Below are 12,594 nucleotides of genomic sequence, written 5' to 3'. Positions count from 1 at the left end.
AAATTTTATAATTTTTACAGCATTAAAATCAGATAATCCAAAGTCTACAACCTTGTCACTACGTAGAGTCTATCAACGATTTTTTTTTTACTGACTAGAACCACCTTAAATTTGGTTAAATAAATTTAAGTATTCATTATAATATACGAGTTTCAAGTATTTTATTGTGTGGTTTACGAATTGACGTAGTTAAAATACTTTGGTATAAGTTTATCTGCCGCTGACATATTTCATCTGAGCCCTGAGGCGACGAGAAAGCAATAAAAAAATCTACTAATTTTATTTATTTACAAAATATTCAACAATTAGCTATGGTAAATCAAATATAAAAAAATAACAATAATAAATTTGACTATTTATTTTACATTCAGTTTACTGAATGTTATATACATACTCTTCAGTGTTTATCATCATTCGTCATTTTGTTTTTAAAGTTATTTAAAAAGTATTTTATAATTTTAATACCAGTTATAAATAAGTGTATTACTATACCAAAGATGCAATTTGCTACTTGTTATTTACGGACAATGAATTGAAATTTAAATTATATCTAAATGCTAATGACAATAATTTAATATTATAATGTATCTATATAACAATTAAGATTTTTTTTTTTTAATTAGGGCATTCCACCGGTGACATCGTTTGGTACATAAACGACAAACTTATACCAGAAATCTTTGTAGAGAGGAGACAGACGTACACATTCATTGTCGAAGGAGGTAATTTAAGTACTGTAATATTTCATTATATATGTGTACACGCGTACAATACACACGTATATAATCATTGTTTGTATAAACTATTCAAATTTTTGCTTAAAATTAACGAGATCGATTAAAATGTAAATACCTAACAAATGTAATTAACAATTATGTAGGAAATGACCCTAATAAAGGCGAACACTACCATCCGCTGTATATCACAGATAGTAGTGAAGGAGGATTTGGACAGAAAGATGACGTCGAACAGAGGAAACAACGTGTTTTTGCCGGCATTGTCTACGACTCTGACGGCTTGCCTTTTCCTACTACAGGTATAAACATTAATTTTTTCATAATTGCATGAACTTAACTAGAAACCTTTTTGATATTAATATTGAAATTACTAACTTATAAAAAAAAAATATATATATAAATTGTTGACATACGTGACTTAGTTTAGTGTACTATAATTAAAATACGGAATACTATCAAATTAACTTGAAAGTATTTAAAACTGCTTTAAGTCTCTATAAAAGTATATTTTTTAATAGCTATCGATAAATTTTAATTGATATAAGAAAGTTTGGAAGTTATTGCACTTTCACTAATATAATAATCATTTATCATTATTAATTTGTATTTAAAAATATTTATATTTGAAACTGGAATAATTTACAAAACAAATACTTAAAAAAAAACCATACACAATTACATAACCAATATATTCTACTCAGAAACTAAAATGAAATCTGAGCCCTGAGATTGTTTATTATATAATCAAAAAACCAGAAAAATCGCTGTGCTGTATAGTAGGTTTCAATATCAGGTGACTGAAATGGATATGTTAAATTTGAATTCAATGATTTATCATTGCATTCAAAACAAAATTTGAGCGAGGATCATGGGCCAGCATCTGATTTTAAAGATAGTTTTTAAATAATTAAATACTATTAATAATTTATTTTTTATTATATAAATAATACGGTATATTAAATTATTTTTTTCCAAAACGTTACATATTTATATATTTATATTAAGTAAACTATTATTACTTTACACTTGAGATTTCACTGAATTTCACTGTATATTAGAAATATACCTAACCGTCCTAACCTAACCTATTTTATTTTTTTTTCATTTTTTGTAAGATGCAATTTTTGTTTTTACGTAAACATTTTTGAAAATACAAGATTCCTTATAGTAGTTTTTCATACACCAATTAAAAAATATCGGAAAAACATTGTCACCATATTTTATTATTATAAGCGTTTAAAGTTGATTTTTTTTAGAAATGCACCAAAAGAATCAAAATTATTAAGTTATTTTTAATATAAAATTCATATACAGTTTTGAATATTCATATCTTAAGTTTGAAAATTTAATAAAAAATTATTTTTATGTTTTTCTTACACTTCTTATAAAAAATTTAGGCGCGATTCTACAAATACTTATTTTAAGAATCTGAAATTTAGATTTAACGATATTGAGTATTCAAGTGTAAATTAACAATTTTTCATTTAACAGTTTTGATTTTTTAGATGTAACTTAAAAAGTATTAGTTGTAAAAAACTAGAAATTTTTTATTACTTTCATTGTTAATTGAATTATCATAATATTTATACTCAATATATTTAGACATTTAGTAATTTTAAGCTATTACCTATTTTATATTTAAACCACGTACATATTCATACTGTTCTATAGTTTCACTATAACAGTGTGTCGCGTAGGGATGCTCAGAAGAATCGATCTTCATCAGGCCACAGCGTGATTTCTCGGTTCTCGATAAATAAGAGATATGGTGTACACGTAGTATATTATACTATATTATAGTATAATTGTACTGCAAAGCGATTATATCTGCATTCCCCTTTTTTATTTATACATGATACGATTCTTTTTTACGTGTAAAACAGCTTAAAAAAAAGATTCCTAAATTTGAAATTTAAATGTCTAAGACATTGTTGAATGTTGATACTTGATATTATTGGATATTAAAAGGTCTGTGCAATTTTTTTTTATAAACATTTTTAAGTTATTTTGGGTGATTAATAATTATTTATTACCATATTACAATAACTCATTAGTCATTGTTTTAGTTTTTATTCTGTTACACTGATATGAGCCATTATATTATAAATAATTATTAATTACCAAACATCTATCTACCCATTCACCAAATTGTATAGAAGTTACAGAATCAATCCATTGTACATAGAATAACCGCCACCGTAAATAGGTATACATAATAAAAAAATGTTTCATTATGTACGATTAATATTTTTTGAGTTAGAATTAAGTAATAACTAAGATAATTATAAAAAAAAATCAATATTTAAAGTTTTCCAATTTTAAAAATTAGGATTTCAATTCTACAAAAAATATATATGCCAATAACTTGTTGATACTTTTATAACAATGTAAGATCAAGATGAAAAAATATCTTTATGAAGACATTTCTATTCAATTTTCAAACTTTGGAAATCAGATATTAAAATTTAAAACGTTATGAATTTTTAACTATTAAATTATTTTATAAATTTGTATAAATATGTTGTGTTTTATTACGTTTTAGCCGGTCGATATTGCGAATTTAAATTCAAGTCTTACGACCGTTCGTCAGAAATGGAAACCTTCGATGCCTTTTTTGACTCATTGAAATTATCGTGTGAAAATGGTAACGTGGGTTTACTGAACTGGACGGTCGCTGAAGAAACACCGGATCTCGTCTACTATCAGGTGAAATTATTATGCATCGCTTTTGATTACGGTTATTAAATTTAATTTCGATTAATATGAGCCTGGAAAAATGACAGACCGATTGAAATCACAAATAGATGAATAATAGTATGTGTACGATGTATGCAGTTAGTTATATAGGTATCTAAAGATAAGATAATTCATTTTTTCTTAAGCTTGAAATTAAATCAAAGTTTTAAAATTAAATATTTCAATTGTGGCTTTAACATATAACATTGCTTTTAGTGTTATTACTATAGTACTTCATCAATAATATTATTACTTATTAGTAATGATTGACTTATATAAACTCTAAAGAGTACACAATTTTAGATTTACAAAGATCTGTAATCGTGATGATTAAAAAGAAATAAAAAAAAACTATATAAAGATTATCAGAAATTTAAAAAAATTACTTAGTATTTCTATAGATTACCATATATTTCCATAGATTCACAACATTTTCCATAGATTAGTTGTAATTTACAAAGTTTTAATCAAAATTTAAACTTATAGTGTATGAAAGCATTGTTTTAATACTATATTTAATACTACAATAAATATATTACTAGAATCAATACATTATGTAAAACAAGAAAATTGGTAATAAATAAGCCGGTCATAATATACGATTGCATAATAATCATTATTAATTTTACTATGTAACTATTACATATTAATTTAATTATTTTAACATTTAATTTCACCACTCACCAGCGTAACAGCAAATTTAAAATAATTTACTAAGAATTTATTAATAAACATAATTCAATAAAAACACATTTTATTATTTTTCTATATTATAATGTTTATAACACAATTTAGAATGAATATTCTAGTCAATAATAAAAAAGTTATAACTAGGGCAGAGACTTGTTGCTCTAAAAATCACCAAATATGCAATAAGTATACAAAATATGCAATTAAAAACTAATATTTTTGAATAAAAATAAGAATTTTTTTCGTATCTATATTATTTTAATGAATATGTTTTCTCTATAATGTGTTAAATACAACTTTAAAACAAGAAAAAATAAAAATTTCAACCGCAGAATATTGATAAAATTATTAATTATTTAAAATATGCGTCTTAAACCATAGAATGAAAGAAATATGTAGTAAAACTAAAAAAAATTCGAAATATACATTTATATTTAAAATAAAATGTCAAAACTAGCGTCGTTTCAGCATTAAACGTATTTGTTTCTTACTCTGCTATTTTTATGGTTGTACTCGGTAGTCTCGACGCAAAAACATGCTTAAACAACTAAAAGGTTATATCAGGTTAAATAGAATAGTAAATTTGCCTATTTAGAACATTGAAGGTTTTAAACATTTAAAGTTTAAATGATCGAAATATATTTACGAGGTTAAATATCCGGTGCAAATTACATTTTACATTTCACCAATGTCCACCACGGAACTACCTCTAACTGTATTAGAATTTGTAATATTATTATAAACAAAAAATATAAAAATGGCAACATTTTAAAAACTTGGTGAGATGAAGACGGTTGAATGACATCGACCGTGATAAAGACGTGTACGTCGCGGTCATAACTTGTTACCTAACCATAAAGCACCGCCAGTACTTGTATTTTAATATGCCCGTTTTACACGTATAATTGTTGTTTGCAGTGGCGTAATTTACATTATTTTTTTGGGAGGGGGGGACTAAAATTTGTTTAGTAGAATTAATAAACTGTTAATTAAGGTTGCACTCGAGAACCGCATACTTTTGATTTTTATCCCATAAAGGTCGTTAGACAAAAGCCGCACACCTTATTGGTCATTGTATAATAAAATACTGCAAATTTATTGTGGGTTAAAACCACCTACTATGTTTAGTTCTAAATAACACACAAGAAAAGATAAGATTATAAGATGATACTATGCAATAATCTTACTAACACGTCTTAAGTCTTTAGTCGCCACTCGTTATTAGGTGGTCTTGTCGACCTAACCTTTGAAAAGATTTTTTAATAGACAATGATCGTATAAAGTTTTTTAAAAACGTCAGCAATCGCTTTCAGCCAATTAAACTTTGAACATTTTATATTTTAGTTTTTTAAATTTTAAATTATTTTTAAAATTAATATTGTAAACTTTTGAAAATAAATAATTTTATTTTTAATTATACATATGCATAATATACATTATAAAATATGTGGCCTTTGTTTATTGACTTTTTTGAGATCGAAATCATAAGTGTGTGGTTTTTGGACACAACAATTTTTAAAACTGTGTGGTTTTAACCTAATAAAATGTGTGTGATTTTAACCTACTAAAAGTGTACGGTTTTTGGATTCAACAACTTATAATACAGTAGAATCCGCTTAATGGGGACAAAATAATAAGCAGTTTCGAACAAATATATTTGTTACTTCGATTATCGATTTATTGAGACAATCGGATAATGGGGACAGATAGATCACCGCTCGATGTGTCCCAATTAAGCGGATTTGACTGTATTATAGTTGGATTACTATTAAATCATAAATATTATAAATATAAGTAATGAATTATTAAGGTTCTAGGGGATAGATCTATCTATTATAATAGATCTATTCCTCTCACCCCTCCCCTTAATTACGCCCCTGACTGTTTTATTTTTGTTGGTTTCGTAGAGCTATTCACAGACGTTCGTGGGGTGGAAAATCCACGTGGTCGACCCCGGTTACAAGTGGAACGACAACAAGGACGCCGCGGCCAGCCTACACAGCAGTCTGCCGTTGACGTGCGTGATATTGACCACCGTTTTTGCCGTCCAGCGGATTTTCACGATTAGTTTACTGTGATGCGCGTGATCCGGTAAACGATGTGGTCCGACGGATTGCGGCGGCGGTGGCGACGGCGTGATCACAACAACAATGCTCTAATAATAATAATAATAATAATAATATTATTATTATAGTAACATTGATAACCGACGTTGTCTGGACGTTCGCCGTCACCACCGCCGCCGTTGACGTTGACGGCCGCACGACGATCATTTCCGAACGCCGGCCACGTAAAAATGTTTGTTCACCGCGATAATAATCATATTTTTATTATTACTATTATTTACCGGCCGCCCGGATATTATACACGATATCAACTCGAGAAGTTCAAAACGACTTTTTCCCCGTCTCTATCGAGCACATCACTGTCGACCGCGACAGGCTCATCGTCGACGTATCTCCATTTTGTCCAATCTTATAACGGTACCGCTTATCACGGGTAAAATAATATGATTATTGTCGTGTGTGTGTGCGTTTTCGACGGAAAATCAAACGTTTACGTTTCCGGCGTTCGGATCAAGCCGTCATTTCGACGAATGTTTAATTGATATTTTGTTACAACTATAATACTTATATAATATAGGAAAACATCCGCGCACGCGTTCTACTTCCGATCGCTGTTGCATACCTATATCGAGTACGTTTCGTTTTTACGTTTGTGACTTGTGAGTTGGAACGCCGTGGTCCGAGATGACTATAATAATTGTTGTACTTGTGCCCGCCCCGAGTCTAACTTTGAAAAATTTTACCGAAGACAGTATAGTTCAATACCTTTAATAGTACCTTTAATACCATAACAATAAAGATGAAACCGTTTAAAAGAGTGAATACAGAAGTTAAAATTTTCAATTATTAACCATTAAAAAAAAAACTTCTAAAAAGTATAATATCATGATACTTTGAAATATTATAACAATTGTTCATAATATGACGACAACATCGGATATTGATTTTTAATTTGCTATTTAGTACACTATAATTATTATTATTTATAGTTTATAAAACATTATTATTATTATTATTATTATAACCACAGTTTGGTTTATTGTCGATCAAAAATAATTATCAACTTACTTTTTGATTGGTGAACTATAATACCATAATAATATAGCAAGAACACTTTTATTAAATTAACAGATACACAGAATAGTCAGAATGTCTGAATGTTTCACACTATAATTTTATCGCATTTGACATGCAGGCGATGTCGGTTAAACAAAATCCTATATAACAACGTTACAACAAACAAAAATACATTCACGTAATCCCGTTGAATTCTAGTGGTGTTATATAATATTATTGTTTTTATTGTTGTCGCCTGTTACTATACAGCAATAATATTATTATAATTGATAGCTAACTCTTTTACGGACAATTATTTTAATTATTTTAAAGTTATACATTGTAATATTAGTATACCAAGAAGGCAAGAACATCATAGACGTAGGTAACGGCAACGTTCAACGCACACACTAAACGTAAAACGAAAACGTAATTTACCCAACATTAAGAATATCAAGCAAAACCAAACATATCATTTGTATAAATCATTTGTGCACATAGTAAACTAATAATTGAGTGGATTTTTGCTGTAGACGTTAAGGCATATTTATAATTTAATATTATTACGCACGTTTAACGGTAGATTATTATAAGTAGAATTATTATTTAATAACTGTTGTAGACCTAGTACGGTTAAGTCATAAATTCAATATTGTATTATATTGAGCTTCATCGCTGGTAATTATTTTCTCTCAATACTCATAATAAATATAAAAAAGAGAACCCCTCGTCGTGTTGTCGTATAATAATAGAAAATATTTTAGGCGTAATGGTAGTTATACCTATATCCGTGATGCCTCACTTCATTCGCGTAACAAAATAATAATGGTGGCCGAAAAAACAATAAGAAGAGTTTCGCAAATACTATAATTTGATTTTTTTAATAAAAAAAAGTCTAAATAAATAATTAAATAAATTCAAATTAAATCATAACTACGACATTTGTATTATCATAGTACTCGTATATATAGACGATAATATTGGACGTTTTATTTGTGCGATTTTTGTCGATGTTCGTGTAAAATCGAGTTATTAATTTCGTAGTTAAATAGTTTCATAATAATTTCAATAAGCAATAAAAATAAAAATAAAGAAATATTATTCAACCTCCACCGTTTATATAATTTTCTACAAATACGCCACGAGACGGGTGCGCTTATAAAGTGAATAAGCGACTGCTAACTCTTCAACTATTTTTTCAAAATATAACATTTTTGAGCTGGTTGTAATAAATAATTTGCACATTATAAAACCAGTAGACGGAGGGATTTTGTAGGAGAAACGTTGTTTCGTTAACTTGGAAAGAATCGCGGAGATTTTTAAACGTCATCGAAACCAATTCCGAAATCATAAAACGCACAACATACAATTTAAAATGGATTCGCACACCTCTAAAGTTGAAAAATATTAATAATGACATTTAGTTATATCTGAACATCGTAACGTAAAACATACAACTAATAATGGATTCATATACGAAAATACATAATATACACACAAAATATAAATATAAATATACTGATCGCTCCCAAGTTTAAAAATATTTAAATTACATAGATCGATTTGATTACGAATAATTATAATAATTTTTTACTACTTTACGTCTTAGTAAATCTGATTGTCATCGATCCATAACGATCATTAATTATTAAAAGTCATTAATTATTTCAACTACAACTTACTACAAACGCGCACACGATTTAGTATTTATAATAATATATAGGTAATTTATAATAATAAATAATAATTGAAAATTATGTTTTGATGATTACGATTCACAATTACCGGTGTATTTGTCGGTCCAATCAAATCTTTAAACAATATTGCTCAAAATAAATTATGATATCGTATAAAATTATACTATTTACAAGGGGAGCCGATTCTTGAGTGAAATACGTGAATACGCCCAAGCCGTTGTTGAAATTATTATTTAATATTTTTTATTAGTAATAATATTATTCAAATCATCCAATATCTTCGCGCATTCCATACTGTAATATAAATATTTAATATTTTATTATATTGCAATCGAAACGTTTAAACTAAAAACCAATAAACCGAATGTTGATACAAAATGACAATAATATTTTTTAGATTTTAGTCGATTAAATTTTAAGGAATCTTTAACTATAAATAATAGGTAAATATTGACAATAAAATATGTTCTAAGTGGTTACTATATTAATTGTTTTTGTATAATTTTTTTAAGAAACTTTTATGTAATTTATACCTATTCAATTGGGTGTTGTATATATGCATACAACGATAAATATAAATAAATTAATATAAATAAAATATATTATAATAATAGTATGTACAACACATTTCTCTCGTCAAGTTGTAAAAGCTTAATAAGTTTTTATTTTTTATCTGATTTTTCTCACGACGACTAAGACACGTATAGTAATTACTAATTAGTTTAATAACTATAGGAGCGTCACCAATATTTTTGCTAGTTACTATAGTTTAATAATACAACGCGTAATATAATGAAGACATTTATAATTTAAAGAGTAATTACATGTATTATACATGTTATACGAAACTATGAAATGGTTATTTTCTGATAAATTATATTTTTCTATCGAATATTATATAACAAAAAGTTAAATTCAATACAGTCAACAATAATAGTTTTAATTAATGAATTTATTTTATGAGCACTTTTACGTATCATATAGTTTATACACAAAAGTTATTTTCCTTGCATTTGAAATTGAGATATTATAAAAACTTGTCCTCGATAAGAAAAATTAATCGTAAACTAGGTACCAAAATAATAAAAATAATATCTTATAGCTCACCCACAAGAATATTTATATAAACTACTGTCTACCACCTAGTTCTTAGACTATGATGCTATAAATAATAAAAACAAAAGATAAATAAATATTTTTTTCCTTTTGATGAGATGTATAATAATACATAAAATTGTAATAATTATGTATGATGTAGTAATGCAGTGATAATATCAATATCATTAATCCATTTCAAGTTTCATACTAAATCCATTTTTTATTAATAATTCGTTTTATTGTTTTGTTTACATTTCATAGGATTATATATTTTGTTTCTGACGAGAGTGTGTTTAAAGTTTAATCAGTTAAATGATATATTATGTGTTTTAAGTTGTAAGCATAATATTAAATTGTATTTTAATTTTTAAGTATTACTACGATATATATACTCGTATATATTATATTTAAGGAAAGTTATCTATAAGCAGTGAACATTATTCTAACGGTACCGGGAAACATATTATTTACGTAAATGTGTGTATTTTATAATAATTAAGTAGGTATTTATTTTTATAAAATACTTAAGTATTGAAAATCAGCATTACCTACATATAGTAGCGAAAAAAATAGTGTTAGTCAATTATCGAGCAAAAATTACAAAACAATAATGTTTTACGCAGGAAAACATGTTAGTTAACAGCAGAATTGTTCGTTAAACCCACACATAAACCGTATTTAATAAAATAAATCGATTTCCCGTGTACCTATAATTATGTATAATAATATATATATATTATATACTCAAGTAATGCATGTAATATTTTGTATAAGAATAAGAAACAAATCTGTGTTTTTGGTGACAATAATTATCACATTATTTAACTTTTTATTATTAATATTATTTTAATTGTTGTTCTTTAGTATTAAGGACCACATGTCAAATTTGAATTTTATGTAAACCTCGACAATAACTATCTTAGACGATTGATAAATTATAATAATTTAGGTTAACCTTTAATATAATTGATATATATATATATATATGTATTTATTGCTTGAAAGATTTTTTTGTTTAAAAAAAAATGTATCATTCATACAATTAATTACATTAAACGTTTATAGGTATTTATAAGAAACAGAAGATAGAGAGACATGGGGTGTTGTAAAAATATTCTTTTTTATACATTTTAAGTAAATTGTGTCAAATGAATATGTTACAGACACGGCAAATCGAGTGACGGAGATTTAATGTAATATATGTATATAAATATATAAATATATGTATATAAATATATAAATATTTATATAATTATATATCATATAAAAAGATTGTGTACACCTGTTTGTTTCTCACTCTTAAAAAAAAAAGAAAAAAAATTACTAAAATAATTTTTGCTGTGTAAACTAATCTAGATTTTATAAGTGTAATGATGTTACCTTTATTTAAACACTTGACAATAATATTAGTTTAATTTGTATATTTATTGGTAGTAGCTAATTTTTTTTATTTTATTTTGACTAATTTTATCAAAATATAATGAACTTAAATATTATTATTAAACTAGTATACCTTTACAACTATATTCCAAACATGAAACAATATCCATACTTTAGTAGTATATTTTAAATATAGAACTAGTCAAAATAGAAGATATATAGGTAATATGAATATTTTCTTTATTATTACTACCAGTTATACCATTATTTTTTTTTCGTTTTATTATGTTCTCGAGCACTTAATATTATGTCTTATGGAAATGTACCTATTAAATAGAAGTTACATTTTTTTTTTACAAAATAAAACATGTTTAAAACTTTAAAATATATCTACAATGTAAATCGTATGACTGGATTTTCAAAATAATTAAAATACATTATACTTCTTCTATTTATTTAATAAAAAAAATACCAAGTATATTATATGCTTTTTATATTAATTGTATATATTATAATATAAATATTAAATATATAATACTAAACATTTATTGAAATGTGGGTATAATATAATATCATTCTATTATCTTAATAATGATCACATTAAGCAGTTTACAGATACTGCAAGATATAGAAAATAAATGAAGCAGTGATAGCAAATACTAATATATAAGTTATCTAAACTTGACTAATAATGATGAAAGAAGCGTAATTATAACTTTTAGATTTCATAAATCATAGTTATTTAAATACAATTTATTTTTATTTTAAAAATATACTTTACCATGATATACCATTACTTTGAAACTTAAATCTAATAATTTAATATGGAATTTTAATAATTATATTTTCACTTTTACTCCCATTACTAAAACCACGATAATTTATATTAGGTTCTCGTATTATAGTCACATGACATATTTTCGACGTTCAAAAATAGTTGAATAGTTGAATCTTGAAAACTTTGTTACCGCAGCTAAACCGCAAAATACCCATAACTCATATACCCACATAGTGGCGTACTGGCGTCGTAAGACAAATAATGTTATGTATCAGGTACCTAATAATACACCGATTCTGGCCCGATTCACCGACATCACATTAGCAGAATACTTGTTTTGCCGACGAGAACACTAG

General features: G+C 26.1%; 1 protein-coding gene across 1 annotated transcript in view; it reads left to right on the top strand.

Annotated features, from left to right (window-relative positions):
* The window catches only part of LOC132919019 (protein Skeletor, isoforms B/C), an 85,220-nt gene extending 73,280 nt beyond the window's left edge, over positions 1 to 11,940 (top strand). The window contains exons 12-15 of the mRNA XM_060980372.1: positions 624 to 722; positions 881 to 1,036; positions 3,280 to 3,443; positions 6,071 to 11,940. Coding sequence (XP_060836355.1) covers positions 624 to 722; positions 881 to 1,036; positions 3,280 to 3,443; positions 6,071 to 6,241 — 590 coding nt within the window. The 3' untranslated portion in view covers positions 6,242 to 11,940. The remainder of the gene's footprint in view (positions 1 to 623; positions 723 to 880; positions 1,037 to 3,279; positions 3,444 to 6,070) is intronic.
* The last annotated feature ends 654 nt before the right edge of the window (positions 11,941 to 12,594 follow it).

The sequence above is a fragment of the Rhopalosiphum padi genome, chromosome 2 (assembly GCF_020882245.1).
Source record: "Rhopalosiphum padi isolate XX-2018 chromosome 2, ASM2088224v1, whole genome shotgun sequence".
Taxonomy (NCBI): domain Eukaryota; kingdom Metazoa; phylum Arthropoda; class Insecta; order Hemiptera; family Aphididae; genus Rhopalosiphum; species Rhopalosiphum padi.
This window is presented reverse-complemented; position numbering and strand designations above follow the sequence as displayed.